The sequence below is a fragment of the Propithecus coquereli genome, unplaced genomic scaffold (assembly GCF_000956105.1).
Source record: "Propithecus coquereli isolate 6110/MARCELLA unplaced genomic scaffold, Pcoq_1.0 Scaffold10, whole genome shotgun sequence".
Taxonomy (NCBI): domain Eukaryota; kingdom Metazoa; phylum Chordata; class Mammalia; order Primates; family Indriidae; genus Propithecus; species Propithecus coquereli.
In genome coordinates this window covers 4,569,840-4,585,607 of record NW_012133858.1, presented here as the reverse complement: position 1 = coordinate 4,585,607, position 15,768 = coordinate 4,569,840, and the positions used below count along the sequence as shown (strand labels likewise).

The 15,768-nt window shown below is 36.1% G+C and overlaps 1 protein-coding gene and 1 pseudogene across 1 annotated transcript in view; one reads left to right on the top strand and one right to left on the bottom strand.

Annotated features, from left to right (window-relative positions):
* Positions 1 to 15,768, bottom strand: part of SEC22A (SEC22 vesicle trafficking protein homolog A (S. cerevisiae)) — a 60,624-nt gene that overhangs the window by 3,676 nt on the left and 41,180 nt on the right. The window contains exon 5 of the mRNA XM_012639607.1: positions 5,548 to 5,613. Coding sequence (XP_012495061.1) covers positions 5,548 to 5,613 — 66 coding nt within the window. The remainder of the gene's footprint in view (positions 1 to 5,547; positions 5,614 to 15,768) is intronic.
* On the top strand, positions 10,487 to 11,333 carry LOC105807886 (annotated as a pseudogene).

Genomic DNA, 15,768 nt, shown 5'->3' with positions numbered 1-15,768 from the left:
TGCATTTTACATGAATGATTATTCGTAAAATTATTTCAAAGTTAATACTCACATTGTTTTAGAATCAAACAAGATCACATATAAAAGTTATAAAGGAACATTTTGGAGACAACAGAAGTAATCTGAATAAGAATTCTCTATTAGATAATATTATATCAATGTTAAATATCTTGGGTGGGATATGATGTCATGGGTATGTAGAAGGATGTCTGTGTTCTTAGAAGATACATGCTGAAGTATTTTGAGGTAAAAGATTACGATGTCTGTCACTTACTGGCCAGTCTACAGAAGATGCACAGAGAGGGCTTTAATGTCCTTTGCTTCACTTTTTGACATCAGAGGGCCAAAAACTCCACCGTTGGATCATGCTAATGCCACCATTTTCTGAACATGGAGTCCATGAAGTAGCATAAAGTTCAATTGCATGTGTACATGTTTCTCCTCCTTCCATAAATATTCATGACTCATCCCATAGCTTGTTAAATGTGTATATTTGGCCAACTGCTCAGCATAAATTCCTGTCCCCATTGTCCCTCCCTTGAAGTACCTGCTTCTGGCTTCTAGCCAGAGGTTATGCTTCCCAACCGGTCAGAATGGCCACCCTGCAGGCTACAACCCTTTACGAAAAATAAAGCTCTTGTTTCCAAATTTATGAACCTCATCACTCTTCAGTTGACACATGTAACCTATGCCTCCTGTATACTTTATTTTATTTATTTATTTTTTTGAGACAGAGTCTCACTCTGTCTCCAAGGCTAGAGTGCAGTAGTGTCATCATAGCTCACTGCGACCTCAAATTCCTGGGCTCAAGCGATCCTCCTGCCTCAGCCTCCCAAGTAGCTGGGACTACAGGCACACAACACCGCACCCAGCTATTTTTCTATTTTTTGTAGAGACGAGGTCTTGCTCTTGCTCAGGCTGGTCTCGAACTCCCGACCTCAAGCAATCCTCCTGCCTTGGCCTTCCAGAGTGCTAGGATTACATGCATAAGCCACCATGCCCAGCTCTTCTTGTATACTTTAAATAATCTCTAGATTACTTATAATACCTAATACAATGTAAGTACTAAGTAAATAGTTGTTATATTGCACTGTTTAGGGAATAATGACATGGAGAAAAGTCTGTACATGTTTAGGACAGAGGCTTTTTTTTTTTCCAAATATTTTTTATCCACAGTTGGTATAATCCATAGATGCGGAACCCATGGAGGGCCAACTGTATAAAGAACTCTCAAAAAAGTAAAAAACAAAAAATGCAATTATAAAATAAGCAAAAGACAAAGTGACATTTCAGTGAAGAAGATATATAGATGGATATATAGGATATATGGACAAACACATGCAATGATGTTTAACATTATTAGCCATTAGGGAAATGTAAATTAAAACCACAATGAGCTATCACTACACACTTAACAGAATGACTAAAATAAAAATAGTGACAGTATCAAATGCTGGCAAGCAGAGAAACTGAATCACTCACATATTGCTGGTGGGAATGTAAAACAGTACAGCCACTCTGGAAAACAGTTTGTCAGTTTCTTAATAAAACTAAGCACGCAACTACTACATGACCTGGCAATTGCACTCCTAGGCATTTATCCCAGAAAAATGAAGACTTATGTTCACAAAAAAACCCTGTACATGAATGCTTATATCAGCTTCATTTATAATAGCCAAAAATTGGAAACAGCTCAGATTATCCTTCAATGGGTAAATGATTAAACAAACTGCAGTAAATCCCTATGACAGAATTGTACTTGGCAATAAAAAGGAACAAACCATTAATTATATAACAGTTTTGCTGAATCTCCAGAGAATTACACTGAACAAAAAAAATGCCAATCACAAAAGGTTACTTCTATGAACTGAATGTGCGTGTTCCTCACTCCCCCCAAATTCATATGTTGAAAGCCCTAACCCCCAACATGATCGTATTAGGAGGTGGAGCCTTTGGGAGGTGGTTAGGGTTAGATAAGGCCATGAGGGTACAACCCCCATGATGGGATCAGTGACCTTATAAGAAGAGGAAGAGACACCAGCGCTTTCTCTCTCTGCAGTGGGAGGATACAGTGAAAAGGCAGCCTTCTGCAAGCCAGGAAGAGGGCCCTCACCAAGAACTCAATCAGCCAGCACCTTGATCTTGGACTTAGAAGCCTCCAGAACTGTGAGAAATAAATGTCTGCTGTTGAAGCCACCCAGTCTGTGGTATTTTGTTATATAGCAACCCAAACTGATTAAGACAGTTATATACTATATGATTCCATTTGTATAACATATTTAAAATGAGAAAATTACAAAAATGGAGAACATGTTAGTGATTGTCAGAGATTAGGGAGGGGTTAGGGCAGAGGGAAGTGAATGTGGCTACCTAAAGGCAACATGAGGGGGATGCTTGTGGTGACAAGAAAGTTCTGTATTTTAACTACATCAATATGAACACCTTGGTTGTGATACAGTATTACAGTTTTGCAAGATGGTACCACTGGGAAAAACCAAGTTAAGGGTACATAGGATCTCTCTTGCAACTCCACATGAATCTAAAATTATCTCAGAAAGTTTAATGAGATAAACAACTTTACACATACATATCTGTCTGAAACTTACTTTATAAACAACTACAGATGCTCCTCAACTTACAGTGGGTTATGTCCTAGTATACCCATCATAAGTTGAAAATATCTTAAGTCAAAATGCATTTAATATACCTAACCTACTGCACATCATAGCTTAGCCTAGCCTACTTTAAATGTACTCAGAACACTAGCCGACAATTGAGCAAAATCAATCATCTAACACAATGCCTGTTTTATAATAAAGTATTCAATAGCTCCTGTAATTTATTGAATACTATACTAAAAGTGAAAAACAGAATGGTTATATAGGCACTTTAAATACGGTTTCTACTGAATGTGTATCACTTTTGCATCATTGTAAAGTAAAAAAATTCTAAGTCAGGGATTATCTGTATATACACACTATACGCACCCACATATAAAGAGAGAATGAGATAAAGGAAGTGCTGCAAAATGTTAACAATTGATGACTCTAGGTGTACTAGTCTTTCAACTTTTCTGTAAGTTTAAAAGTTTTCAAAATAAAGCATTGAGGGAAAAGGAAGAGTCTCTAGTTTCTTCACTGACTCTTTAATTTCTTATTTGAAATCTTCCCTGTCAAGATGATCCTATCTGACTGAGCTCTGTGCTTCCATAAGCACCTACGTCCTGGAGAAAAAGGTGATAAACCATGTAGTAGTGGCCTTTCAGGTCTGATCTAAAGAGGATTAAAAAATACCCTGGCAACTGGAGATAGAGCATGCTATACAGTAAAACGTAATCACGTAAGTTTTACTGTAAAAAACCCCAGCGTTATTATCACTGTGCTCAACATATTTGGAAAGGAGGCAGTTTCATGCCTGTCAACACGAAGGAAATGGCTTTTTGCTTTTCTTTTTTAAAGCATGAATTGGTTTACTTCTCTCAAGTAAAAGAATACTTGAGTGACACTGCTCCACCATGAGGCAACTCTTAGAACTGCTTCAGGCTGTTGTGGGAAACGAGGCCGAGGTGTGCCTATCTACAGCCCAGTGGCCAAGAGCACTGGCTCTGGAGTCACATCGATCTGGGTTTAAATCACTACCTAGCTATAAGAACCATCTATGTCTCAGTGAAAAACGTCGATGGTAAAAGAATTAGTGTGGGGATTTTTGTGAGGATTCAATGTTACAATGAACATAAAGGGCTCATCACAGAGTAAGAGCTCAATATATTCTGCCATTAAGCATTTATAATTACTTAAGACAAAGGAAAGCAACCAAAACTTGCATTTTACATGAATGATTATTCGTAAAATTATTTCAAAGTTAATACTCACATTGTTTTAGAATCAAACAAGATCACATATAAAAGTTATAAAGTTATAATTTTTTAACATAATAAAAATTATACAAATTAGGAATTTTGCCCAGAGACAACATGATATAGTAGAAAGAACACAACATTTAAAAATCAGAAGACTCGGAGTTAAGTCCTGAATCTACCACTTTCTTGCTATGTGATTTCAGGACAGTACTGAAATTGCCTCAGCTAATTTTCAAAAATAAGATAATATGCCTTGTGTCATAGGATTGCAGAAATTAAAATAGAAAATCTATATAAGAATATTTCATAAAATTAAAGCAGCATGTAACATTAACAAACACAAGTTTTCACATTTCCTGCATAAAATACCATTCATTATAATTAAGTCTGTCAAATTTGACAAAATTTCTGAATATAAATTAAGAAAAATAAAGGGATTTAAAAAAATGGGCCACTAAAACTAAAACTTCCAATGTCTTTACATAAAAGTCAAATGCACATATTCAGAATATTTCCCTAAAGACTTCCACTGAAGGCCAGGGCAGGGTGGCTCACGCCTATAATCCTAGCACTCTGGGAGGCTGAGGTGGGAGGATTGATTGCTTGAGGTCATGAGCACAAGAGCAGCCAGAGCAAGAGTGAGACCCTGTCTCTACTAAACATAGAAAAAATTAGTTGGGCATGGTGATACGCACCTGTAGTCCCAGCTACTCAGGAAGCTGAGGTAGAAGGATCGCTTGAGCCCAGGATTTTGAAGTTGCTGTGAGCTAGGCTGACGCCCCCACACTCTAGCCTAGGTGAAAGAGTGACACTCTGTCTCCAAAACAAAACAAAACAAAACAAAAAACTTCTACTGAATTTTAGGCAGCCCTTTATTTGCAGATCTGAATCTTTCTAATGTTTTTTCTATATGAGCCAGAGAAATGTGTCACTTATAAAAGTTAGGTCAAAAGGCCTTGCTTACAATACCATGTTTTAAGAAAGACATTCTTGAGTTTGGGTAACTGGCATGGTTACCCCAGCTTTCCCTACAAATCTGTACCTCCTCTGGCCTTGGAAATGAGTACCAGTCTCCGTATCATCCAGGTACAAAATCTCTTTTCTTAAGTCTCATATCTATTGTCTTCAAGTCACAATGAGTCTTCCTTCTCAATGTCCATTTTTTTCCTACCCCTACTGCCATTACCATAGTTAAGGCTTTTATTACGTTTTGGCTATAGTAATAGAATCAATCACCTTCCCACTAACTTCCTTGCTTCCAGTCTCTCCACTCTTATAATCCATCTTACTCATTACCGCTAAATTAAACCCTAACATCTTGCTTTTGTTGTGCCATTCCCTATTCAAAGACGTCCCCAAAAGTACAAAATCCTCAGCCTAGAGTATAAGCAGAATCTGGAAGCTGAATAATCAGTCACCAGAAAATCCAGAAGTAGTCTTTACTGCCATACGCAGATAACATACCACCGCTGAAGCCCCGGCACAGAAAGGCTAACCCTAAGTTCACTGGGATCTATGTCCACCCAAAACGGAGATACAGGTCACAAAGTTAATAGAGACTCAAATTAAAAGAGAGGCAAAGAACTCAGACTCTCTAAAAATTTATTTAAAAAGCACAAGCAATTATTAGAATTGATACCTAAAACAAATAATGGAAAAGTATTTCTTAAAAATGGAAGAAAATCTACCTGGTAAAGGCAGGCTGCTGTTCCGAGGAAAAATGCAACGATGTAATTAAAATCTTCACCATCACTCTGTAAAAACAAGAGAAAAGATTACTTTTTTTCTGGTGGAAGTCCATTTCCAAAAACAATCCATCAGGATAGGATACAACAATGTCTATGCATAAACTGCAAAAATTGTCACCAAGCGTTATATAAAACTTCTTAAGAGTCCTAAAATGGACCCAAAGAGCTTGAGGTAGAAGTACGAATGTTCCTCTATGTCATGGCCTCCCCCATCAATTTCATTACACCCAAGAGAAAATGAAAATCACTGGAAAAAAGTTCCCACATAACACGAAAAGCTTCTCTTCCTCCCACTAAAGAAACCATTTAATGAAGTGCATAACACCCTAGAGGCTGACAAATTTACTCCTGCTTACTAGGGTCACTACTTGACTCAAATGAATATTGACAAACTTTACTATCTAGTAAGCACATCACTGAACTGTCCAATAAAGTAATTTGACATGATTTAAAAAAAAAAACAAAACACATAAAAATCAAAAAGCTACTGTCCACTAGAGTGTGCTAAATCCCAATAAGAAAAATCAAGACTAATCAGTCATGCATGCTATGTTAGAAAAACAGCCACCCAGAGGAAAAACAGAGATAGATCATTCTTTTCTTTGAAAAGAAAACTAACAGAGACATGTGATAACCCATGTTTTCCTATACCTTTTTGGTTCCTTTTAAATATTCACATTTATCAACAATTTCTTTGAATATTTTTACAAAGTAGAACATAAAGTCCAGGCAGGAACATTACATTTTTTTCTCCTAGGCAGGAATATTAAATTTGGTACTTTCCTTATTTTAGAAAAAAATATCTTTATATAATGAAAATTTCCATGAGACACAGGAGTAGCTCTCATGACTGTGTCTTCATAAAATAGTATAAAGAGAAAATTCTTTTTGCACTGATTATTGGGCAACAGAAATGACTGTAAGGCAGAGGGAGACTGGCTTATCCTAGTGAGATCTTAAAATAGGAACCATTAATCTGTCTGGGATGCTTATGTCAGTTGTACCCCAGAGCAGGGAAGGTCAACACGAAACCTTTCCATTTTAATAACTGTAAAGCTTTAAGTAAGTTCTGCTTGATTATTTTTTCTTTAGTCTATTATTTTTTAAGTGACCTTTTTTCCTAATTATAAAAATTCATGTTCATTATTGAGGATCTGGAAAATACAGATTATACAAGGAAGAAATTCATACAGTCCATAAATACCACAGCTCTGGGAGAATTAGTGCTAACCCTTTCATGTATTTTCTTCATGTCTTTTCTGTGTATGTATGCACATTTTTAAAAAATGGAATGCTTTCATATACTGCTTTTTAGTATTAATACTTCATATTACACCATAAATACTTTTCCAAGACAGTAAATATTCCTCAACCACAGAATTCATAATGATTGTATAACCTTTCATTGTGGGGATATACAATAATTTTTGTTCTACAATTGGATACTGTATTATTTTCTTCTCTAAACTTACTGTATCACTTGATAACCTTCTTAATTGCCTTTGGAACTCTTAAAAGCATGTTTCTGGAGTCAGACCTGGGTTCAAATCTTTACTTATGATCTTTAATTTCATTTTTTGAAAAATAAAAGTTGTAGAGATTAAATGAAATAACATTTGCATATACAAAGAAAAGTAACTAGTACACAGTAAGTGTACTTCACTAACTCCTCTTTCCCTGGGGTTACTATCTGTATCAGTCTTCTGGTAATTAGATTACCTTTCAGTATCATTTAAACCTCTAGTATACTGGCCTTATCCTCTCAATTAGATCCTAATGGAGAGGCAGAAAATAGTCTTACTACTTGCATGAAACTGTGCACATAGTAGCAATTCAACAGACGCTTGCTGAATAGTTTGAGCTTTGATAAAGTTGAGTTTCTACTTGATAAAGATTGTCCATAAACATATTCTTCCACTCCATAAATATTCCTTAAGCATTTATCCTTAAGCATTATGGTACTATGTTACTAGACCAAGGACGGAAAACAATTAAGTCCATACCAATTTAAGGAGCTCACTCTCTAACTGAGAAGGCAGATACACAAATCAATAATTCTCACCCAAAGTAATAACTGACAAGGGATAGGTGTGTGCGCAGGGTACTAAGGGATCCTACTGGAGACACATCTAATTCTGTCTGGAGAAAAAAAACGGTCAGGAAAGGTTTCCCAGAGGAAGTAAAGCCTAACTTGGGTCTTGAAGACTGAACAGGCAAAGTAGACAAGGTAGGAAGAGGATCGTGGGCAAATGGAGCAGTACCTGCAGTCTCAAAGAGGGAGGAACTAAGATGACTCCAAGATTTGTTTCTTGTTTAGGCAACATTTGAATGAAACCAGGCACTAAGTTGAGAATATAGGAGGAAAAGTAATTTGAGAGCAGAAAGTATTGAGTTCATTATAGACATGCTATTTTGGAATTGCCAGTGGGACATTGAAATAATTATACTTAGTAGATATTTATATCTGCTTCAGGAAAGAGTTTGATCTAGAGATCTAGTTTGGTAGTCATCTATCTAACGAGTAGTTAAATGAAAGGCCTATGACAACCAAGTGCAAGTCTTAATTCTTGGTTGGCTCCCAGATTGGAGAGAGAAACAAAACACTATAAAGGACATTTGGGGAGCAACTGTGGAAACAAGAATACAGGTTTATATCAGCTAACAGTGTATGAATTTTAAATTTCTTTGGTGTGATAAAGATATTGTGATTATGTAAGAGAATGTCTTAATCCTTAAGACATACATATTGAATAATTTTGGAATAAGCTGTAATGATACCTACAATTTTACTTTCCAATGATTCAGAAAAAAAAAAGGAGAAAGGAAAGAGGAAAGGTAGTCATATAAGTGGATGTTAATTGTACCATTCTTTAAACTTCTCTGTAAGTTTGAATTCTTTCAAAATAAGATGTTATGTGGGGGGAGGAAAATACAAACCAAAAAAATGCCATGCAGCCACTAAAAAGAACGGAACACATGTCTATGTACTGATGTGAACTGTTCTCCTACATATTACTAGATTTAAAAGCTGCAAATCAGTATTGAGTATATTATTTATATAAAAGTAACTTTAAAAGAATTACTTTAAAAGAATAATAAAAAGTAAATATATAAATACATATATACTAGCGTATGCACATAATCTCTCTAGAAGGATACACCAGTGATTGACTCTTGGGAAAAGAATTTTTTATGAAAATTAATGTCAATTTTTGTAGGCTTTGAAATTTACCATGTGCATATTTTACTGTGTATATGTATGTATACATAAACTTTTTTAAAAAGGCCACTTTGAAAGGATCCAAGAAGTTGTAGAATTAGAAGAATATAAAACCAAGGATAGAATACTGGAGAATGCCACTATACAAAGGACAGGGGGAGGAATAAAGTTTATTGAATTAACTGAGGAATAGGAAGAAAAAGAGGAAAAAAACCTTTTTAAAAAAACACAAAATATGATTTTATTTTTTATAAAGGGATGAGATTGTCAAGAAGAATGTAAATATATTTAATTATTAATAGCAATTTATTTGATTTGCATCTAAGTTTCCTAAAATAAAAATTTTTTGAAATTAAATAAGGCATTATTTTTAAAAGGAAGAACTGAACGATACATGAGATGAGGCAGAGAGGGGGCATAAGATAAGGGCACTAAGGGTGGCCACACTGTTTTGTAATCAGAAGGATACTGGTGAGCTTAATGAAAGGTGTCTGAAAGAACCATGGGGACAAAAAGAGATCACAGGAGACTAAGGAAATAGAAGGCAAAGGAGCAGGGACAACAAATGCAGTCTACTCTTTCAAAAAATTAGAAGAAAACACATGTCAAGAGGCTTTTTGGGGTTTTTGGTTGTTGTTTGTTTTTTAAAAAACAGCAGGGCTGAGGGAAAAGAGCCAGTAGAGAGGAAGCAGATGAAATCTAGGTGAAGGCATAGCTAGAGTTGGGAGAAAGTAGGCAGAGGTTAGGAGCGGGGGACAGAAGTAGGAATGGACAGGGGCCAGGGGACAGAGGCAGGGAGGAAGGCAGAGGTTGGGGCGACGGGAAGTGGTAAAGGAGGGGAAGGAGAGGGCAGAGGTAAGGAGTTAGAATAAAAAAATTTTAAAACATCACTCTTCACCACCTTTGGGGAATGGTGAAGTACCAATGTATTGCTTTGAAAACTAACAAATAAAGGGAAAGAAATTTTTTTTAAAGGTGAGAGTAAGGGAAACAAAAGCCTCGTACAATAGCCATACAATGTATTAGCAGGATTCTATTAAAATGTTTATAATAATTAGAAAATATTCACTTTTTAATATTAAGTGAAAAAGGAACACAAAATAATATATTAATAATAGAGATGACATATGTACATGTATGTGTGTATATATAAATATATACATCAGAGAAAATTTGGGGATGATTTTTATTTTCTTCTTTATACATTTTCCCCAATTCACTGATAATGAATTAGTATATAATCAGGAAAAATACTTTTGTTTCTTTCAAAAGAAAGCACCATATTGTTGACATTATGCCATTAAATAAATTTTAAAATTTCTGTTTAGCTTTAACAGGCATATAATTTCTTTAAAAGGTATTAACAATACTATGGGAAATAGAGAAGACAAGAAATAAAAGCAAGTTGATTACTTCTGCTTTGTACTAGCTTTTACAAACCATTTTAGAATCAGAAAATCTTAGGATGTTAGTGCTGAAGTAGTCCTTAGGCTTATTAAGTCTAAAACCTTCATCTTGCAGAATCAGAAGATGAAATCTAAAAATGTAAAGAAACCTGTCTAAGCTCACAAAGTGAGTTGCTGGTAGATGGGACCCAGGTATCCTGACTTCCAGGCTGGCATTTCTACTGCTCAGTTTTGCTCTTTCCCATCTTGCAAGATGGCAGGTGAAAAAGTTGAGAAGCCGGATACTAAAGAGAAGAAACTTGAAGCCAATAAGGCTGATGCCAGTGGCAAGGTTAAAAAGGGTAACTGCAAGGATAAAAAGCCCAACAAAGAGAAGCCCACTGCAGCTGAAATCCTGTCCTCGTCAGAGAAATTGGCAGATATCCCTGATCTGCTATGTATTCCAGAAAGGCCATGTACGAGAGGAAGTACTCAGTTGCTAAATCCAAGATTGAAAAGAAAAAGAAGGAAAAGGTTCTTGCCACTGTTATAAAACCAGCTGGTAGTGACAAGAATGGTGGTACTTGGGTGATTAAACTTTGCAAAACGCCTAGATGTTATCCTACTGAAGATGTGCCTCGAAAGCTGCCGAGCCACAGCAAAAAGCCCTTCAGTCAGCATGTGAGAAAACTCCTTCCTGGATCGTTCTGATCATCCTCACTGGGCACCACAAAGGCAAGATGATTTTCCTGAAGCAGCTGGGCAGTGGTTTGTTACTTGTGACTGAACCTCTGGTCCTCAATCAAGTTCCTCTGCGAAGAACACACCAGAAATTTGTCATCACCACCTCCACAAAAATTGATATCAGCAATGTAAAAATCCCAAAACATCTTACCGATGCTTACTTCAAGAAGAAACTGCAGAAGCCCAGACACCAGGAGGGTGAGCTCTTTGACACAGAAAAAGAGAAATACGAGATTACAGAGCAGCGCATGGTTGATCAGAAAGCTATGGACTTGCAAATTTTACCAAAAATCAAAGCTATTCCTCAGCACCAGGGCTACCTGTGGTCTATGTTTGCCCTGACAAATGAAGTTGATCCTCACAAATCAGTGTTCTAAATTTCTTAAAAAGAAACTAATTAAACAACTGCTACATTTTTTAAAAAATAAAAAAGACGATTCGATTTTTTTCTAATGCACCACATGCAAATTACTTCTAGGTTGGCATCAGCCTAACTAATATCCTTATTTCCAGGTTGATCCTTGAAACATGCAATATAAGCCAATGTGATAAAGCTTATGCATTCATGAGGTATCAATTTACAATAAACTTATTAACATCTCTAAACTCAGAACAAAGTTAGGAAGTGAGTGAAAATAATCTAATTTATACATTATTGTGAACACCAAATCGAATTTACCAACTTAACAAATACTATACCCATCCTAAACTTCACCAGTCTAAACTTAGATAGCAAAGAAAAACTTCAGTGCTACTTATTTGAATAAATCTCTTGATATCACCCTATGAGGGTGATTAATCTAGAAGAAACAAACTTGTGTGGAATCTTCAAACAACATTAACAATATACAAGAATGTTGATTCATGTAGGTCCTCAAATTTAAATGTGCCTCAAGCACAAAGTTACACACTAAAGATAAATGTAGCAATCATTTTCAGCATTCGAAAAGAGTATTTAGAATTCATGGCCTTAAAAAAGTAAACTTTAAATTAATGTCTATATATTACTCACACTCAGGAAATATACTACATATTTTCAGCTAGATCTAAAATTATGATCCCCAAACAAATCCTTTGCTCTTAAATCAAGTATTAGAGAAATGGTGTGGCCACTTAATCTGGATGCGCCTTTCCCCCTCCTCAATCACCAGCATGATCTGAATAACTTCACTGCAGGTAACTTCAAAATAAATAAAGGTTTAAGTCCTGTGTCCTGGGATTTGCGCTCAAGTCTACAGAGCAGACCACCTCAGAAAGATCTACTTTTACAGACCAAAAATTTATATCTAGAGCAATGTTAGAGATTATCCCTAACACAAAATACAACATTGATAAACCAGAAAGAAGGCCTAAGAGTATGTCTTAAGTCTAATGGCTTTAGTGAAAATAAGAAGAATCTTTTATCCAATACAAGTCATGAACAATGATAAAATAGACTCTAATGACGGAAATTTAAAAGTGAGAGACCTCAGGTCACCAGTTTTGTATATATTTTCTTTCATGTTAAATTGGGCTAAGGAAGTACTTGTTAAAATTGTCTGGTTTGTGCCCCTGAACCTAACCTGTTTAAAACTCTAAGTTTATCACTGTGCCCACTTGCACGCTGACATTTCATTTTTTATTAATACTTTTGTTTGCCTATAATCTTTAGAGGACAGGTACTTCCAAGACTACATAGTATTCCCTCATTTATCCTCACAGGAGGACAAGGAAAAATATTTCTATGCACCAGTCACTCCCCATATTTTTCTCTATGCAGATAAAAAAATCCCCAATAATGGGAACAATGGGAGTCTCCACTTTTGACTCAGTGAATTTCCAAAGGCAGTGATTCTCATTTAGGTGAGAGAATCAGAATTTGCTGGAAAATCTTTTAAAACTACCTATGGTTGGCAAACTACTTGCGGACTACGTTATCCTCAATTTTCGCTCTGTTGTTTCCTCACTCCTCTGAGAATCGCTGTTTTAGAAACCTCAACCACTGATGAATGTACATGGAATACATCAGGTGGGTTACGGCAGAACAAAGGCTTTAAAACAAAGCTAAGGGAACACACAGGCAAATGCATATGCCATTATTTTCCAGAGAGCTAAGAATCTCCTAGGAACCAATTTACAGTTCCCTGGATCAGGTCAGAAAGAAATAACAGAGTAAATTTAGTCTAGGACAACCGTGAAAAAGAAAGGATTCTGAATCAACCATCAGAAAGATAACATCTTCAAAGATAACAAGTATACATATAGAGTTCCCAAATTATAAATGACCTACTAATAAAAAAAACCATTCTAACCTTTTCCTTATTCAGAATTTACCCTATGCCTCTTTCATACCCTAACACCTTAGTTATGATGAACTGTTTAAAACAAACAAAAAACCAAACAAATCCCTTGAAGCTTCTAGGGAAACTGTGAAATCTAAGATAGGGGCAGGAAGAAGCTACAGAAATCCAGGAAAAACGCTCAGGCACCCTTTAACCTCCGCAAAAATATTTACTTTAATTTCACCTGAAATTTTTGTTATTTAGAACTCTACCAATTAAGTTGGGTTAATGAAAGTTGTCTTCTTTTTTTCTGCTTACACAACAGGTGCTAATAAATATTTATTATTTAAAATTTAAATATATTCATAATTCAAAAAGACATATATAAATATGTAAAGAGTCTCATTCCTACTCCATTTCCCATTTGTCCAGTTGCCACCGTGTTTATTAGTTTCTTTATGAAAACTAAAATATATTGTTATTTCGCCAGGCTATCCTAGGTGGGCTGAGCTGGCAGGGACTAGTGTGTGTGCAAGACCAGGGGACCTGGTCTGGCTGTCTCTCATTGGCTTTCTCAAAAAAGTGATTGTACTGAGAGGGCACAAAATTGTACATGGAACCTTGAAACATGAATCGGACTCCTGAGCCTGGGGCTCCATTCTGGTTGGGGCTCTAATGTCCTGGCCTGTGTAAAGGAGAAGGCTCAGCCTCTCTGTGGGAAGAGAAGGGCCAATCCACTGCTTCCTAAGAGTGGTTAGGTGCAATAGGTTGTACTTTACTTGCTGCTAAGGGGAGCAACACCTAACTAAAGAACATCAAAGTCCAAACTAAGCATTCCTCTCCTTCCTCTTTTCCTTCAACTTGTTATTAAGAATAAAGTCTTTGTTTTATTGCTGGCTTTAAAGACTTGTTTTTTTTTTTTTTGAGACAGAGTCTCACTGTGTTGCCCGGGCTAGAGTGCCGTGGCGTCATCCTAGCTCACAGCAACCTCAAACTCCTGGGCTCAAGCGATTCTCCTGCCTCAGCCTCCCGAGTAGCTGGGACTACAGGCATGTGCCACCATGCCCGGCTAATTTTTTCTATATATTTTTAGTTGTCCAGTTAATTTCTTTCTAATTTTAGTAGAGACGGGGTCTCGCTCTTGCTCAGGCTGGTTTCGAACTCCTGAGCTCAAACAATCCACCCGCCTCGGCCTCCCAGAGAGCTAGGATTATAGGCGTGAGCCACCGCGCCCCGCCTAAAAGACTTGTTTTTTGGAACAGTTTTAGGTTTACAGGAAATTGAGCAGAGAGTTTCCATATATCCCCTCTCTCTCCAGAGTTTCCCCTACTATTAACATCTTGCATTAGTGTGGAACATTTGTTACAATTGATAAGCCAATATATTGATACATTAATTAAAGTCTATAATTTACATTAGAAGTTTCATTCTTTGTGTTGCACATTCTATGGGTTTTGACAAACATATAATGACATGTATCCAATATTACAGTAACATACAAGTTTCACTGCCCTAAAAATCCCATGCTCGAGATATTCACTCCCTCTCCCACTCCCTCCAATCCCCTGGCAACCACTGATCTTTTTACTATCTCTACAGTCTCCCCTTTTCCAGAATGCCACAGAGTTGGAATCACATAGTATGTGTCATTCATATTGGCCTCTTACACTAAGCAATATGCACTTAAGGTTTATCCATTTCTTTTTGTGGCTTGATAGCTAATTTCTTTTTATTAATGACTAATTGTCCACTGTATGGAATACCATAGTTTATTTATCCATTCACCTTTTTGAAGGACATTTGTCTTAATTGCTTCTAGTTTTTTGAAATTATGAATAAAGCTGATATTAATATTTGCATGCAGACAGTTTTTATGTGGACAAAAGTTTTAGGACTATTGTTAGATCATAAGGTAAGTTTATGTTTAGCTTCATGAGAAACAGCCTGTCTTCCAAAGTAGGTGTACCATTTTGCATTCCTACCAGTAAAGAATGAGAATTCCTGTTGTTTCGTATCCTCATCAGTATTTGGTTTTATCGGTTTTTCAGATATTGCTATTCTAATAGGTGTTTAGCGATATCTGATTGTTTTAATTTGCAATTCCCTAATAACATATGAGGTTGAGCATCTTTTCATATGTTTGTCATCTGTATATCTTTGGTAAGGTATCTGTTCAGACCTTGTACTCATTTTTTAATTGTACTGTTTGCTTTCTTATTTTTGAGTTTTTTAAGAGTGTTTTGATATTTTGGATACAAGCCCCTTTTTCAGATGTGTTTTGCAAATATTTTCTCCTAGTCTGTGCCTTCTCTTTTCATTCTCCTAACAGTGTCTTTCACAGAACAGAAATTTTTATATTTAATGAAATCCAACTAATCAATTTTTTCTTTCATAGATCACACTTTTGGTGCTGTTATCTAAAAATTCGCTGTCAAAGCCAAGGTCACCTAGGTTTTCTCCTAGCTATCTTTTAGAAGTTATATTGTTTTACACTTTACGTTTAGGTCTGTGATCCGTTTTGAATTAACTTTGTGAAAGGTGGTATAAGATC